The following is a 17,831-nucleotide window of genomic DNA, read 5'->3' on the forward strand; positions in this document are numbered from 1 at the left end:
AAACTTTATTATTCCACGAAGGGAAGGTCTGTAGCCACAATAATCCAAAACAAAATCATAATACAATAACAAGGGATTTCTCTCTGATCCCACTGAAACAAGAGAAAAAAATACTTGAAGTTGAGGGAATGTCAAAGTGATGTCCAGTGGTTATTTGGTGGACATCTTCACGGATGAGATGGCTTGAATCTTAAAGTCTTTCCAGCAGGTATGAAGAAACTTTTGCCTAGAAATATCTCAATTGTCAGTGATGATTAGAGTAATTCAGGTCATGTTTATTGTAAATGTCAGTAAAATGTGTGATTTGATAAGATAATAAGGTGCTTTATCTTTCAGCAAATCACCCTGAAGGCCTCGAGGCAACATGGAAGTTATTCAGATTAGTGAAATAATGCAAATGGAAAGGAGAAGCTAGTTTATATCATCACATACACCTAAGTGTATAAATAATATCTATTCTAAACCGAATATAACTGAATGCCACACCTGTTGACAATCTAACTTTCACAAAGACATTTGTTAATTACACTATATAATGTAAAGTATCATAGTCTAACGAGTTAGACATACCTGTATTGATTTTTGAGTTTTCCTGGTAGATTTTTTGACAGATTTTTTTAACAAGGGTCAGGGATCAGTGTTGCACAATACATTTAATTGAATCATTGTAGATACAAAGATTTAAGAAATGAGCCGTCTTATAAAGCAATGATTTGTTTTATGTTCATTACAAATGAGATGAAAAGAATGAAGATGAAGTCTCCCACACAGAGCTTGGCGTTGTGAATTATGCCCTGTCAAGATTTAATGAGTAACTAATAGTTACTCATTACTAAAGATCAAACTCCCTGTGAGTTATTCACATGTTTGATTTCACGTGCATTAGGAGGAAGTTCGTTTTTGACAAACTTAACTTTTCACATCTCAGTATTTCTCTATTCTGATGTGGTTACCAGTATCCCGTGTACACTTATTGCAGTATGTTTTCTGTTCAACCTGAATATAGCCTTCCTCCTATAGCCTTCCTCTGGTGTGGCATGTTATGCTTCAAGCCGCCAGTGTGATGAATGTTTCACCAGTTTGCCTTTTCACCAATGAAAAAATGCAGTGAATGTAACTCTCAGGTTGTGGATATTGTATTTGTAATCATGTGATTGCTCATTTAGACAAATAAACTATTTTTTCATCAACTGAAGTCTGCAGAGCATGACTCACTTTAGACATACACATGACTACACTGTATAAAATCGCTGTGAAATCCACAGTAATTTACTGTGTTTCTGCACAGTTAATTACTGTGAATATTTTTACAGTATAGTACTGTGTATTAGGCCTAAAAACCACAGTAATCATAATGATACTGTAGAAATCACAGTAGTGAACACACTACTGTAGAAAATCACAGTAACCATTATGTTACTGTAGAAAATCACAGTAACTATTTTAGTAATGTAGAAAATCACAGTAACCATATGTTACTGTAAAAAAAGTCACAGTAACAATTCTAGTACTATGGAAAATCACAGTAACCATATGTTACTGTAAAAAAAAAAAAATCACAGTAACTATTTTAGTACTGTAGAAAATCACAGCCTCAACCTCAGCCACAACCCTCAAATTCATGGTGCAGATTAAATAATTTAAATTTTAGTTTAAAATAATTATTCTTTTCATATAAATTCGAATACTTCAAGATGACCTTGTTTATTCATGCTTCTGCAGGCTGTTACTTTCAGGTTTTAAATTTGTCTCAACGTTTATCAGGTCATAACCTTTTATACAGTCTATGTCATGACAGGCCATCAATGAAGTCGTGAGCTGATTGGTTGAGCCAAAGAAAAACATCACATGATCTCAAATTTGAACAGCGTCACTGAGTCAGTCTGGGCGCCAAAGTAATTTACTTCACTGCAGCCGGTTTGGGATTTAACAGCTCTTTGGTTCACTACATTATCTTTTATTTACTTTAAAGGATTTTCTTTTTAAGAGTAATCTCGTCGAGTTCTTGTCTGTTTTTGCTGGAGTAAAGTTGTCAGACGGTATCATAGATGGACTGTCTGACATCCTACAGCTTGCTAACTTCACCAGCTAACATTTAACTGCAGAGTCCTTTGAAGTAAAGGACGCAACGAACTCGGAACATTCAGAAATGAGCACTGGAAGATACGGGAGACCACAAAGACGTCTGTTCAACGGATATTTTTTGCAGTGTGGACAGTGAACTTCTTGCAGCGTGGTTATCGTTAGCCGTCACCGAAGCAGCAGCAGCAGGAGGTGGCACTGACATCAGCAAGTGATCAGTAAATGTCTTCAACACGAAAACACTCGGTCCTGACTAACACCAGACATTACACCAAGCTAGTTTTTGTAGTTAAATTATTCACATCGATTTCTGGCTTCTCAGAAGTGTGCTGTGCTCACATTATTATGTTAGCTAGCTAACAGAAATCCATAGTCAACCTGACTGTGTTGTGTTAAACTGAAAAAGCTTCATGTTACAAATCTAACTTGTCAACACGCCTTAACGTTACAAATGTTAGCTTTATAAATTCTACCCTCATAGGACTCGTGAGAGCACTGTAACGTGTGTTTAGCCTGTGTCACCCCCTGGCTAACTCAACACTCTTATACTAGCTCACTGTGAAAACATCACCCTGTTTTTTTGTTTGAGTGTGTGTATGTTTAAATATATGTGTGTGTGTGTGTGTGTGTGTGTGTGTGTGCATGTATAGGACTATTAATTAAAAAGTAATCACTCCCAGTAAAAACAATGTTTTCCAAAGTCATGCACGGCTCTAAATCCTGATGCCTTTCTTCATCTTATTTCTACTCCTCACAGCTGACGAGCACTCCCACTGATGCCAGAGTCCAGTCTCTCCATCATCCCAGGTCTCACAGTGCAAGGTAAGATTTAAAATCCATTGACAAAGCCAAGTTAGTCAGCTCTTGTGGCAGTTGTGCTTGTTATACTATGTGCCTGTTTTTAGATATTTTATATTTATATTTCATATTTATTTTTGGCTTAACCACAAGCATCTCAGCAGTCATCTGCTTAGATCTGTTCTCATGTACTAACTAACAAACAATATTGTCTCTGTTGTGTAAGTTTCTTAGTTTTCACAGAGAAAACAGTACTTTAAGGTGATAGAATTGTTGTTAATTCAGTGTTTGATTATTATTCATCAAGAGAACCTGAACCTGAGATCCTGTGTGCAACCAAAAGGATGCTGCTGATGGAGACCTGACTTCACCACCACTCTGGCTGTCCTCTTCACATCTTGCTATAGGTTCACAGTTGAATATCAGGAGGACACAATGACATCACTGGAGTCTGTTTAAAAGGTATTGCTCATCAACATTTTTACTTCACATCCTATTTCTTTTAGATTCATTTTACTTGCATTTTCCCAGTGATTGTTAAGATTGCTGTTAAGATGTATTAAATGTGTGTTACAATATTAAAATCTTGTTAGGTGTAGCCTATTCTACAAAAGCTTTCTTTGAGAGTCTTAAAAACATGTGTTTTGATCATAGCTTGGTTATTACACTGACAGTAATGGTAAAACATTTTTGTTTTTTGTCATCTACAGTAGCTGTCATCCAATTTGCTGAAGAACACAAAGCAGCAGTGGAGGATCAAAGTGAAATCACCCGGCGGCTCCTGACCTGCATCCAAAGCCTTTTGGGCCAGTGGACTTGTGATGCAAAGTGGACTGAGGTGGGCTGTTGGACTCTTTACAGACAAGTAGGCATCCACAAATACCATTTTAATAACTCTATGGACACCTGAGTACCTGGTGACATCTCCCACAGTTGAAAATGCATGTTTAGATTACCTAAGAGTGTTTTGTTTCAAGGAAATAACAGTGTCTAGTGTCAGTGTCTATATATCAAGTTCAGTTATTTGATTTTGATATTTGTTTTTTTTAACTTGTAGTGGGCTTATTAAATGGCATCTGTATTATTTTTTCAGTAGGATTTGTTTAACTGTGGTTGCAGATTTAAACAAGCTTTTTACATATTGCATTTTTAACGTTGTCATTGTAATATTTGCTAATGTTTGTAATATACACATTTGAAAACTTTGTTATTGAATGATATTTAGAGGACAGAAAGTTGCATATGGCCCCTGCTTCTTTTATGGCAAACACTGAAAAGTAAACATTTATTTTCTTCATTCTTATTTTCTATATATTTATTTACTGTGTTAAGTTGATGCCCATGCAGTCCAAATATTTCCTGCATTTGCTACTTCACATTAAAAGCTTCTCAGTGGTGTACCACTGTGTGGCTTTTATTATGAAACATGACATGTACAGGAAATGTAAAACAGACTGCAGTATTGGTCAGAAGACATTGGTCTATGCAAAATGTTTTGTGCTGTTTGGTCAGCAGATCAGTTCTATATATTGCAAAGGAGAATTGGTAAAAGAGGAAACAGCTGAAGTGAGCTGGTAGACGTAGAACTGCAGGCAACAGGCTCTTTTACTACAGTTTATGTCATTAAGGGTAAACAACTTCTGTTCTGCTGTCCTGTCTGAGGGAAAACCATTTGCACTGTGCATCACAGATATAATTGCAGTGTGGGTATTTCTGCCATATGGAAGAAGGCCATTATTCTTATATGATTTCTGTAAACATGGTGCACAATCCCTGTGCACAGTGAAAATAAGTAATAAGTAAAATGCAGTAGTTGCTGTTCAACAGATAATAAATAATTGTCATTTAAAGAGTTGGTTCTGTACTCATTTATTGAAATTTAAATATTGTTTGAAAGCTTACAGCGTTATATGAATAACTGTAATCTAATTTACTGCAAAATGTCTGGTGCTGTAATCCATTACACAGTAGCATAAAATTACTGTATTTTATTTTACAGTTATGTACAGCTACTGTAAAAGTAGATACAGTACCATAAAATTACTGTTTCATTTTACAATTGCTACTGTAACTAAAAACACAATACACTTACTGTAATTTATTTCACAGTAAGTTTATAAACACCATAAACTTACTGTAAAATAAATTACAGTAAGCGTACTGTGTTTTTAGTTACAGTAAATAACTGGCAGCAATTGACAAGTAACTTACTGTGAAATGATTTACAGTAAGTTTCTAATTCTAATTTCCTATTAGACAGATAGGAATAAAACCAATCTGAAACTGTACCTGATATGCCAACCAAATGCTTATGATGTTCAATTAAAATTACATGGTCAGCTGTATCAAAAGCTGCAGTAGTAGCAAAAGCAATAACCGTTTTATTGCTGATGTGACTAAAATTTGTCAAAGAACCTGTTGCCGTTTATATGATCAATCAGCTGACCAGCAACTACTTTTGTCCAAGACCAAGCCAGGAAGGGAAGTTTAGATATTGGGCGGAAGTTATTTAAAACAGATGGATCAAGAGATGGCTCACTGAGAAGTGGTTAAACTGTAGTGGATTTAAAATATTCAGGCATTTGACCAGATAAAAGTGAGGAATTGATAATGGCTAGGACAAATGGAGAAAATGAATGGGATAGTTCTTTAAAGAAGTGAATTGGAAGGATGTCCAGTGAACTGGAGGATGATTTCATTTTAGTAATGACATTGCTTTGATGCTTAGTAGTGACTGACTTGAATGCAACATGAGATCCTTAAATTATATGTTAAAACATGTAAATTTTCAATTTTCAATTGGAGTGACATTTTCATATCTTCAACTTCACATTATGGCATTAGAAAAAAAACAGGAAGTGAAAGTGGTTAGTCTGCAGGGTCAAGCATTCAAATGTTAAATTCAAAGGTGTGTAAGATGTGTATTTTCTTGATTATTTTACTGCAAAGAATACAGAAATGATGATGAATTTACTTTGCCCACCTACAAATTATGCCAGTGGACAGTATATCACCTATATCACTACTGTATCCACACAACCTGTTTATTCCAACTTACACAGTACAGAGACAACTGAGTGCTGAGATGTTTCATATCTCAGAGTTCTGTTTTTAAAGGCCTGTCAGTTGTAGTTACCACTCTGACTTGTCTGAATTTTAAAAAGATTATAAGCACCAGTACAGTATCAGACAGCAGTTCTCTATTCAGAAGCCACATAAACTGAGCAGAGGGTCTGGGGACAGCTGCCGTTCAGCCAGAGGAAAGAGAGAGATGATCCAGAGGAGGAGCAGAACAGACTGACAGAGCTATTAAACTCAACCAGGTTTGTGCTGCTTACTTTACCTTTACTTTGGACATATGTACTGTGGGTGAAAAACACAGTGGTTTATTTTAAAGATTGTGTTTCCCTTCTTCTCCCACTATTTGTTTAACATTTAAACACAACAACCATACGATCAGACAATACGCATCTAGTGCAAGTAATAAATATTTTCCAGTCCAGTATCAGAGCTGTTGAATTGAGACTTGACTTGGACTTTTCTTCAGTGACACTTGGATATTTGAGACTTGATTGCCTTAAGATTGAAAGGTAAAAGCACCAGAGAGGACTAGTTCAGCTGTTCCACACACTCTGCGTGTTTTATTTTTATCTTCTGGTAGAAACTGCTCCCATGGCCTAATAAATAACACTGTCCTCAGTACTTGTTGTAGTGCAAAGCTTATTGTTTCTGGACCATACAGTTTATTTTGCCTGAATGTAACAGTTGAGACAGACTTGGGCTTGACTTGAACTTGCCAGGACAATAAAACCGCTGTGTCCTATTATCACAGAGAAATATGTATTATTGGTACTTTGACACAATGTTAATAGCAGGTGACAGACACAACAACAACAAGGCTGATGTTTGACCCTTCCACAGTTCAACAGAAAGTGTGTCATGCAGTAAGACAACGAACCTAAACACACAAGTCGTTCTACCAAAGAATGGTTAAAGCAGAAGAAAGATAATGTTTTGCAATGGCCGAGTCAAAGTCCTGACCTTAATCCTAAAGAAATGCTGTGGAAGGACCTGAAGCATGTAGTTCATGTTGAGAACCCCGCCAACAACCCATGACTTGAGACTGTTCTGTATGGAGGAATGGGCTAAAATTCCTCCAAGCCGATGTGCAGGGCTGATAAACAGTTACCAGAAACGTTTGGTTGAAGTTATTGCTGTAAAAGGGGGTCACACCAGTTACTGAAAGCAATGGTTCACATACTTTTGCCTCCCACAAATATGTAAGATTGGATAATTTTCCTCAATAAATAAATGAAAAAAAATGATTTTTTTGTCTCATTCGTTTAATTGGGTTCCCTTTATCTAGTTTTAGGACTTGTGTAAATATCTGATCATGTTTTAGGTAATATTTATGCAGAAATACAGAAAATTCTAAAGGGTTCACAAACTTTCAAGCAGCACTGTATGTGCAGAGTTTGATTCCACAAACCCGTTTTCACACTCATCTGCTAAAAGTGGAAAGTTTCTCTGTGATCACCAAACATGATTACAAACATGATTTGTGACATCATAACTAGTTTGGGGCTAATCGTGGTCCAGTATGCAATTTACAGAAGTTTGAAGTGGAAACTTAAAGCGCCCAGTGTACATACACCGATGATGGACTTTACAGTGAAGTAGGAGACGTCTTGTGTCCAGCAGTCAAACTTTTAAAATGTTAAAACAATATTTGCATATTCATATATCCATGTTCATATTCATGTAGTTTAACAACCATGTCAGACAAAAACTGTTATTCAAAGTAATTCAAAGTATTTTTACATCTCTTAAAACATGTCTGTCTTTAAGTATCGGTTGTACAAGGCTGATGAGTCTTTTCAAGTCAGTAAACTTCTTATAAGCATTTGGTATGAATGTCTATTTTCTGAAAACAAAAATGAGCAAATAAATAAAGTTTAGGTGACTGTCAAAAATCATAACTGGAGCTGGTGACATGTTTGTCAAGCAGGTTTTACTCTTTTTTGTCTGTGCCTGTAAGGTTCAGATGGTGATGAACCCTTCCAACTAGGATAAAGGCCAGCAGGATTGAGGTGTAGGCGTAATGGAGAAATGAACAGCATCAGTCACACAAGGCTTGGTTTCAGAGCTCTGATTTTTCTTTACTTGTGACCATAGACAATTTACAAAAAAAGGTCCAACAACTCTTACATACATATAGCGGAATGGTGGACAGCAAAAGCAGTCTGGCTGGTGTAGCTGGTGTAGCAGGTGGCAGTAGATGGCAGCAGCGGCAGAGGTAACACTCAACCTGACCCCACCCACCTCTCTGACACACTACCCTGCTTTCCCACCCGGCATAACTACCCACTGTCTCTACCAAAACATTACATAGTGAAGGGCCCATGAACACTCCCACCATACATTTAGAATAAATATTTACAATTTAACCTTACTGATATTTACATACACAAAATACACACAACTCTTTGCCTAATACAGAATAAATAAAATGCAAAATAAACTGAAGAAATATCCAAACAAAAGCCAAACTTAATGAAAACACATTACACACTTCCCTCTCTCTTTCCTTTCCTTGGTACAGCCTAACAAGGTAATTGACACCTGTTGGAGTCCTGTGGCTTCATTCCCATGTGTGCACTCCATGTAAACACGCCCCCTGGAAGTAGACCTCAAAGAGAGAGAGATTAGTAGGGGTTTCCAAAATAAAGCACAACATAACAAAAATGAACTTCCTGTATTAGTCAATGTACATATGTGTTGTTGTTTTTCACCTTAGTGAGGGGGATGTTACAGCTCCCTCACAGTGCCCGTTGATAGAAGTATTGTGTTTCAAACTATGTGCATAGTGAGATAAACCCCAAGCTGTCATGCCAAAAGTTGAAGAGCATCGCCCTCTTGTGTTTTTATACTGGCAATCTAGAAGTGATAGTACAGTGTGACTGTAAATCCTTACCTACATGCTGAGTACTTTATTTTACGACATCTGTTTCAGATTTGTAGCTAGATTTTTATCATTGCTTCAACTTAGAAAGGAGTGGCTTTGTTGTGCTGTTTTCTGCCTTTTCTGCTTCATTTTTTTATATTTTACCCTAATCCTAACCCTTCATAATGAAATCCAGTAGAAGCTTTTTGTGACTTGTGTTTGTTCCTTTTTATATTTTGTTTTCATTTTATATTGAAATAGGTTTTTCATATGTTGGGGTTTCTGGTTTATCTATATTTCAAATGTTTTGGTCAGTTATGGTATTTATAGTTTTCTGGGACCTTCATGCCAAAAAAATTCTTTCTCAAACAATAACATTGTGTTTTTATATGTTGTTTGCTCCCCAAATTAAGTTGGTCCAGATAGTATTACTTTGATGGCATTTTACAATCTGCTTGGTGCAATTTATGTAAGCAAAATTCCATGAAAGGTCAAAAAACAGACGTTTTACTATTAAAAAACTAATTTCCTCATGATTCATGGCATCTTATTTGGTCAAATCTGAAACCTCCCTTTGTAATCACCCTAACTAAACAGTGCTCTAAAAGCAAGCCTGTCTGTAAAATACTGTAGATATAATCAGATGCTGTAAAACCTTAATATCAACATCAACACTGTGAGCATTTCATCATCAATAACCTGAATAATAAATTAAAGGATGATATTTTAAAAAATGGGACAATATGAGTAAAATTGCCTTTGGTTGTATTAGGCTGTGTTGAGTGATAAGAGCTCACCTGAGATGACTCCCAGGAGGATGAAATGTGTCACAGCTCTTTCCATTTCATCTGAGGTATTGTCAAGTATGACAAAAAAATGAGATTTGTGAGAGAGAGAGGATTTGTGTCAAACTCCTTAACTTTCCCACAGCTGGTTTCAGTATAGGAATGGGGATCTATATGAAAACTGATAAGGAAGTAATGTGTCATTTGAGCTTTCCTGTTATCCTTTAAGGTTTAAAAGTTGACCTACATCATTGTGCTGTCAATCACTGATAAAATAGACTATGAACTGTAAAGCAATGCAATTTCAGGTATTTGTTGGATAAAGAATTCTGTTTTTTTATTAAAAAAAAACAGCACAATGCCTTGACATGACTAAACATTCAGTGGTTTATTCAGGGTGGTCTTCCAATGACTGCCATTTTGCTCTGTATTTTGTGGTTCTGTATGTCCTACTTTATATAGATATATGGGTTGGTTGCCACTCTTGTAGTTCTTCTGACCTTAATAGTATAATATTAAAAGAGTTGGGCACACAGAAGACCAACTCCTTTCATGTAAGTAGACATTCATTTTCAATATTTACACACAGGGGAGAACGAAAGTTATGAAAGTAACAAGTCTGGTATGCGTAACTACGTCAGCACGTACAGCACGCAACACTCATGAGAACCGTGAAAATCGCGTGGATACGTCATTCTTTCGCAGAGTTTTACCCCAAAAAGCTGTCCTCGATCACAGTAATTACATTCACTCAAGCGGTAAATTTTTTTGAAGTTGTGTATTTTGTTTCATGTGTTATAGTCATGATCATTTGACAGATTATTTAGTACGTTAACACATCCTGAAGTCTGCCATGTCAGAGTCACGTTTAACGGTCAGGAGTCATTGTTGTGTTTCTTTCATCTCTCTACAGTAACAACAAGCATTTCTTTGATTGGTTGAATTATTCTAAAATAAATTAGATTTTACTGTAAATCCCTCAATATGATTCAAAGCAGGAATTTTAAAAAAAAGCAATGTGTTAATGGGCTCATCTATATAGCTCTGAGAAAAATCCAAATGTGCATCATTGATTGTTAGGCTCTATGCTCTAAAAATGAAATGTAGTAATTTTTATTAAGAGGACAAAGGACATAATATATTTGCAATTACATGTTAAAAAGCACATTGTCAGACATTTTTAAAAATAAAAACAAGAATAATATACACAATTCAAGTTTATACCGTTGCGTTACTTTTGACCCACCCGTCTGTTACTTTCGTTGCGACTGACAGGGTCGAAAGTAACAATGTGCAACTTCCGTTCAAAGTCAAATTGTACCAAAGTCATTCCACATTTGTATAAAAGAGCACCTGGAATTGATGGAAGCAGATATTGTGAGATAAAATACTCAGCATGTAGGATTTGCAGTCGCACTGTACTATCACTTCTAGACTGCCAGCATAAACACAAGAGGGCGATGCTCTTCAACTTTTGGCATGACAACTTTAGTAGGTTTATCTCACTATGCACATAGCTGGCAACACAATAAATGGTTTTCTACTTTGAAACTGAGACATGAGTTGTATAATTGCAGATACCGGAAGATCACATTTGTTAGAACAGTCAGAGTTTGATGGTTGAACTTTTCTTAGCTGTACACATCTCACAAAGACTGACCAATGGATATATTGTCCTTACTTTGTATTGTCTCTGTGACTCTTACAGGTAAGAATCTTGAATATTTGAGAGTTTTAAAGTCTTCCTCTTTTGCTGGTTAATATACATGTTAATTAATTGTCACTTTCAGAAAAGTACCTTGTTGTGGTATAATACTTTCATCAAAGGGCACAAACTAAATTCCCCTCATTAAAATGAATAAAGAGGGCAGTATGATTTATGACAATCAGCTAAACTTTATTAATTGGCTTGTTTCTATTTTCAGGAAATATATGTTCATGCTAAACATTTATAAGAAGTTTACTGAATTGAAAAGATTCATCAGCCTTGTACAACCAATACTTAAAGACAGACATGTTTTAAGAGATGTAAAAATACTTTGAATTACTTTGAATAACAGTTTTCGTCTGACATGGTTTTCCCAAAAGGAGAAGTTCAGTTAACTTGTTAAACTATATAAATATGAGCATGTATGTATAATTATTCAGATAATGTCCATTGGAAAAGTTTGACTGCTGGACACAAGACGTCTCCTACTTCACTGTAAAGTTCATCATCAGTGCATGTACACTGGGCACTTAAAGTTTCCACTTCAAACTTCTATAAATTGCATACTGGACCATGAATAGCTCCAAACTAGTTATGATGTCACAAATCATGTTTGCAATCATGTTTGGTGATCACAGAGAAACTTTCCACTTTCAGCAGATACATGTGAAAACAGGTTTCTGGAGTCAAACTCTGCACATATATACAATCAATCTGCACAGTGAAGGTCAAACATCCAACTGAAGGAACAATAAGAAAAACATATGATTTGACTGTATGGGGGACTTTATTATATAAAGTTTATCATATTCATTATAATAAAGTAAATTGTCCCAGTGGCTCATTTTGTGCACTGATTTAAGTCCTTCTCAAGCATATAACTGTCTCCTCCAGGTTTAACCAAAGGAGTTGATGTGTTGTCGGGTGGACCTCTGAATGCAGCTGTGGGAGGGACAGTGATATTCAACACAACGATGACTCCACCAGAAAAACCATTTCTGGCAGTGGCCTGGAGTGTTATTATTAACAATACTGAAAGACCTATCATAACCTCCACCTCTTCAAACATCACTGATCCAGAGTATGAAGGCAGGATCACCCTCTACAGATCTACTGGATCTCTGGAGCTCAGGGATCTGACTCTTGATGACAGTGGAAAGTACCTAGTTAGCATTACACCAGATGGAGGAAACCAGATAATAGGATCCACTGAACTGAAGATATTTGGTGAGCAGATGTTTCACATGAGCAGTAGTTTTAAATGTTGAATGGAGAATATAAATCACAAAAGAATTAAACTTCAAGAGCAATAATGTAACATAATTGACATGAAATGATTACATTACATGACTCATGCTATCTGTGAAAATTTTGGGGACAGTTTTCTACAGCTAGTGAAATTAGGAGAATAGCAGCTTCACGCCTGAGATATGAATAACTTAGCGACAGGTGCACATATGCAGTATTGCTAGTTTTTCTGACATGCCTGATACGCAAGACAGCAGTTCATTTAACACATTCATGTAGTTGAATCCAATCTAATACAACTGTCATTCAATAAATCCTTACATTATGTGCTAATGAAATGTAGCTTTTGTTGAGATTGTGTCAGAGTCGAGTTGATTCAGTAATTTGGTAGTTTTGAGACCATATGTTGTGGTGCTGAATTATATTGAACGTTTACTAATGATCCATCACCATAATGTTCAGCCTAAGAAACTACCACAGAGTTGAATCAGTGCCTTAGTGACACAATGTCAACAGAAACTTAAACTGACTTTCCCTTTCACGTGTGTACTGTAGCATTTTGTTTTTCACTCACAGTGCCAGTCTCCAATTTAACAGCAAATGCCAGCATTTTTTCCACAGTCGAGTGTAGAAGTTACTTTAAGTGTTTTCACTTCTGTATTCAGCATGGTTTGTGTATGTCTAAAATAATTGTGAAACTATAACTGGATCTTCAGCTATGAGCTAAATGATTCACCACTGTTTTAGTAGCCCCAGAAGCTAATACAAACCACGAAAATCTAGTCATGAATACTCATCATTATATCATTAACCTGAGATTTGTTCACTGCTTCTACATTGCTGCACTCTGCTGAGCCATGCTGCCTTTGTTAGGTAGTGGCAAGTATAAAACTACTGTGTTTTTCACCCACAGTGCCAGTCTCCAATATATATGTAAATGTCAGCAGCACAGACTTGGTGGAGTTCAACAGCTCTGTCAGTCTGTTCTGTTCTTCTTCTGGATCCCCCCTCTCTCTCGTCTGGCTGAACGGCAGCTCTGAGGTTAAAGCCAGAGAGAGAGTTCAGCTCGGTAGTGGATACTACAATCTCACTATACCCAGAGTGACCCGCTATGACCAGGGACCGTACAGATGCAAAGTGTCCTATGCTGTCAGTGAAGGCATCAGTGATCCAGTAAATCTTTCCATCAGCTGTGAGTTACTAACTTATTCACTCAGTATTTAATCTAACAGTATCTGCATGCAAATCTTAGTTTGATTTATATTAGTGCCAAATCTTAGCAAGGTGTGGCCTTGTGATACTCTTTGCTGTTTTGAATAATGCATTATGCAGGCTAAACTGATAACTGTAGACACTGAATGACTGTAAAATTTAATAAAATCCAATAGAACAGGCCTGCAGCCCTTTGTGAAACTTAAAATATTCACAATGTTTATTTTCAATAGTGTTTTTAATATTCTGGTGTTTCTAATATTTCACATGTTCTTTTAGAAGCAGCTTTCAATCTAATGATATCTGGTGCAACACAACCACAAATTACAGCACCGTGTATACAAAAACTTTATACAGTTAGTGTCATTTAAATATTTTTTTATCGCAGGGATGATCTGCTACATTACATTGTGCAGGTGTTTCTTATTTTTTCTGGTGACTAGGTGTATAGTGATCCAGTCGTTCATATTAATGAATTATGAGGCCTCACACTGTGTCAAGCTGTTTGACTCAGTTATTTCTCATGATACTATGATTATAAATTGGCTGTTTCTGCTCCCCACATTCAGTTGGCCCAGAAAACATTCATTTGATGCTATCTCCTACACAAGACTATTATGTGGAAGGGTCAAGCATCAGCCTGTCCTGCTCAGCTGCCTCCAGACCCCCTGCTCAGTTTCAGTGGTTTCTGAATGGAGACAAGCTGTCTGATACTGGACCAGAGCTCACACTGATTAACATTCGGGAGAGTCAGAGTGGGGACTACAGCTGTCAAGCCTTTAACAACAAAACTCTGAGATATCAAACATCTCAGCCTTCAGCTATAACTGTACTGGGTAAGTTTGAGTAAAACATCTGTGTTTATTTATTTGTTGCGTCTGTAACACCTGCTTTTAACATTGTGTCAATGTACCAATAATACATATTTCTCTGTGATAATAGGACACAGCGGTTTTATTGTCCTGGCAAGTTCAAGTCAAGCCCAAGTCTGTCTCAACTGTTACATTCTTTATAAACACATAACAAGTTAAAATGCAAGTTTTTTTTATTCCTTTAATGCAGATCATTACAATGACATACAGTGAATGGTTGTGCTAAATATTTGTGGTTTAAAAGAGGAGAAACACTAATAACATCTGTACATAAAGTACATTCCCGCACTAGATACTCGTCATTCAAATAGTGATATTGCAAACTTTGCTCTTACAGATATAACAAGGAGGTCTCAGAATAAAAAATGTTTGAGGTGGTACCAAATGCCTGTTTGTCTGATGTGGTCAAAAGTAGAACAAGCTGACGTTAGTTTTGGTACACAAATTTAGAACAATCATGAAGATAAATCACAATCACTAAGTAAATGTACGTGTTACAACTGCAAAATCTGGTCGGATCTGGAATTTTGTTGATGATGAGGAAATGGACGTTCAAACTAACATTTTCATGGAGAATGTAGGTATGGTCAATTATGCAAAATAAACTGTATGGTCCAGAAACAATAAGCATTGCACTACTGCAAGTGCTGATGACAGTGTTGTTTATTAGGCCATGGGAGCAGTTTCTACCAGATGATTAAAATAAAACACGCAGAGTGTGTGGAACAGCTGAACTAGTCCTCTCTGGTGCTTTTACCTTTCAATCTTAAGGCAATCAAGTCTCAAATATCCAAGTCTCACAGAAGAAAAGTCCAAGTCAAGTCTCAATTCAACAGCTCTGATACTGGACTGGAAAATATTTATTACTTGCACTAGATGTGTATTTTCCGATCGTATGGTTGTTGTGTTTAAATGTTAAACAAGTAGTAGGAGAAGAATGGAAACACAATCTTTAAGTAGATACAGTTGCTTCTATAATGGCACTGACACCAGTCAGAAATGAAACTTTTCTCCACAGTTTAGTGTAGAAGTTACGTGAAGTGTTTTCACATCTGTATTGAGTATGGTTTGTGTATGTCTAGTGATTAACAATTGTGAAACTATAACTGAATGTTATGCTGAGCTAAATAATTCACTACTGTTTTAGTAGCCCCAGAAGCTAATACAAAGCATGAAAATCTAGTCATGAATACTCATCATTGTATCATTAACCTGAGATTTGTTCCCTGCTTCTACATTGCTGCACTCTACTGAGCCATGCTGCCTTTTTTTAGGTAGTGGCAAATATAAAACCACTGTGTTTTTCACCCACAGTGCCAGTCTCCAATGTAAAGGTAGAAGTCAGCAGCACAGACTTGGTGGAGTTCAACAGCTCTGTCAGTCTGTCCTGTTCTTCTTCTGGATCCTCCCTCTCTTTCGTCTGGCTGAACGGCAGCTCTGAGGTTAAACCCAGTGAGAGAGTTCAGCTCACTAATGGACACTCCAATCTCACTATATTCAGTGTGACCCGCTATGACCAGGGACCATACAGCTGCAAAGTGTCCAATTCTTTCAGTGAAGACACCAGTGATCCAGTAAATCTTTCCATCAGCTGTGAGTTACTAACTTACTCACTCACTATTTATCTAACAGTATCTGCATGCAAATCTTAGTTTGATTTATATTAGTGCCAAATCTTAGCAAGGTGTGGCCTTATGATACTCTTTGCTGTTTTGAACAATGCATTATGGAGGCTAAACTGATAACTGTAGACACTGAATGACTGTACGATTTAATAAAATCCAATAGAAGAGGCCTGCAGCCCTTTGTGAAACTTAACATGTTCACAATGTTTATTTTCAATAGTGTTTTTAATATTCTGGTGTTTCTAATATTTCACATGTTCTTTTAGAAGCAGCTTTCAATCTAATGACATCTGGTACAACACAACCACACATTACAGCACCATGTATACAAAAACATCATACAATTAGTGTCATTTAAATATTTTTTTATCGCAGGGATGGTCTGTTACATTAAATTGTGCAGGTGTTTCTATTTTTTCTGGTGACTAGGTGTATAGTGATGCAGTCGTGCATATTAATGAATTATGAGGCCTCACACTGTGTCAAGCTGTTTGACTCAGTTATTTCTCATGATACTATGATTATAAATTGGCTGTTTCTGCTCCCCACATTCAGTTGGCCCAGAAAACATTGATTTAATGCTATCTCCAACACAAGAATACTATGTGGAAGGGTCAAACATCAGGCTGTCCTGCTCAGCTGCCTCCAAACCCCCTGCTCACTTTCAGTGGTTTCTGAATGGAGTCAAGCTGTCTGATACTGGACCAGAGCTCACACTGATTAACATTCAGGAGAGTCAGAGTGGGAACTACAGCTGTCAAGCCTTTAACAACAAAACTCTGAGATATCAAACATCTCAGCCTTCAGCTATAACTGTATTGGGTAAGTTTGAGTAAAACATCTGTGTTTATTTATTTGTTGCGTCTGTAACACCTGCTATTAACATTGTGTCAAAGTACCAATAATACATATTTCTCTGTGATAATAGGACACAGCGGTTTTATTGTCCTGGCAAGTTCAAGTAAAGCCCAAGTCTGTCTTAACTGTTACATTCTTTATGAACACATAACAAGTTAAAATACAAGTTTTTTTTATTTCCTTTACTGATGACCATTACAATGACATACAGTGAATGGTTGTGCTAAATATTTGTGGTTTCAAAGAGAAGAAACACTAATGACATCTGTACATAAAGTACATGAAGAAAAGTCTAAGTCAAGTCTCTGCTCTGATACTGGACTGGAAAGTATTTATTACTTGCACTAGATGCGTATTGTCGGATCGTATGGTTGTTGTGTTTAAATGTTAAACAAGTAGTAGGGGAAGAAGGGAAATACAATCTTTAAGTAGATACAGTTGCTTCTATAATGGCACTGACACCAGTCAGAGATGACACTTTTCTCCACAGTTTAGTGTAGAAGTTACGTGAAGTGTTTTCACATCTGTATTGAGAATGGTTTGTGTATGTCTAGTGAATAACAATTGTGAAACCATGACTGAATCTTAAGATATAAGCTAAATGATTCACTACTGTTTTAGTAGCCCCAGAAGCTAATACAAAGCATGAAAATCTAGTCATGAATACTCATCATTGTATCATTAACCTGAGATTTGTTC

The 17,831-nt window shown here is 36.5% G+C and overlaps 1 protein-coding gene and 1 long non-coding RNA gene across 2 annotated transcripts in view; both read left to right on the forward strand.

Moving 5' to 3' along the window:
• The first annotated feature begins 3,187 nt into the window (after nucleotides 1–3,187).
• On the forward strand, nucleotides 3,188–4,730 carry LOC122987116. Its single transcript, XR_006404457.1, has 2 exons — nucleotides 3,188–3,342; nucleotides 3,591–4,730. It is a non-coding gene; the product is annotated as an uncharacterized LOC122987116 (long non-coding RNA).
• A 6,134-nt stretch (nucleotides 4,731–10,864) lies between these two features.
• LOC122987112 (hemicentin-1-like) overlaps nucleotides 10,865–17,831 on the forward strand; it is a 28,062-nt gene continuing 21,095 nt past the window's right edge. Inside the window, exons 1-6 of the mRNA XM_044358774.1 lie at nucleotides 10,865–11,317; nucleotides 12,212–12,544; nucleotides 13,479–13,757; nucleotides 14,347–14,613; nucleotides 15,964–16,242; nucleotides 16,830–17,096. Coding sequence (XP_044214709.1) covers nucleotides 11,272–11,317; nucleotides 12,212–12,544; nucleotides 13,479–13,757; nucleotides 14,347–14,613; nucleotides 15,964–16,242; nucleotides 16,830–17,096 — 1,471 coding nt within the window. The 5' untranslated portion in view covers nucleotides 10,865–11,271. The remainder of the gene's footprint in view (nucleotides 11,318–12,211; nucleotides 12,545–13,478; nucleotides 13,758–14,346; nucleotides 14,614–15,963; nucleotides 16,243–16,829; nucleotides 17,097–17,831) is intronic.

This window comes from Thunnus albacares, chromosome 8 (genome assembly GCF_914725855.1).
Source record: "Thunnus albacares chromosome 8, fThuAlb1.1, whole genome shotgun sequence".
NCBI lineage: Eukaryota > Metazoa > Chordata > Actinopteri > Scombriformes > Scombridae > Thunnus > Thunnus albacares.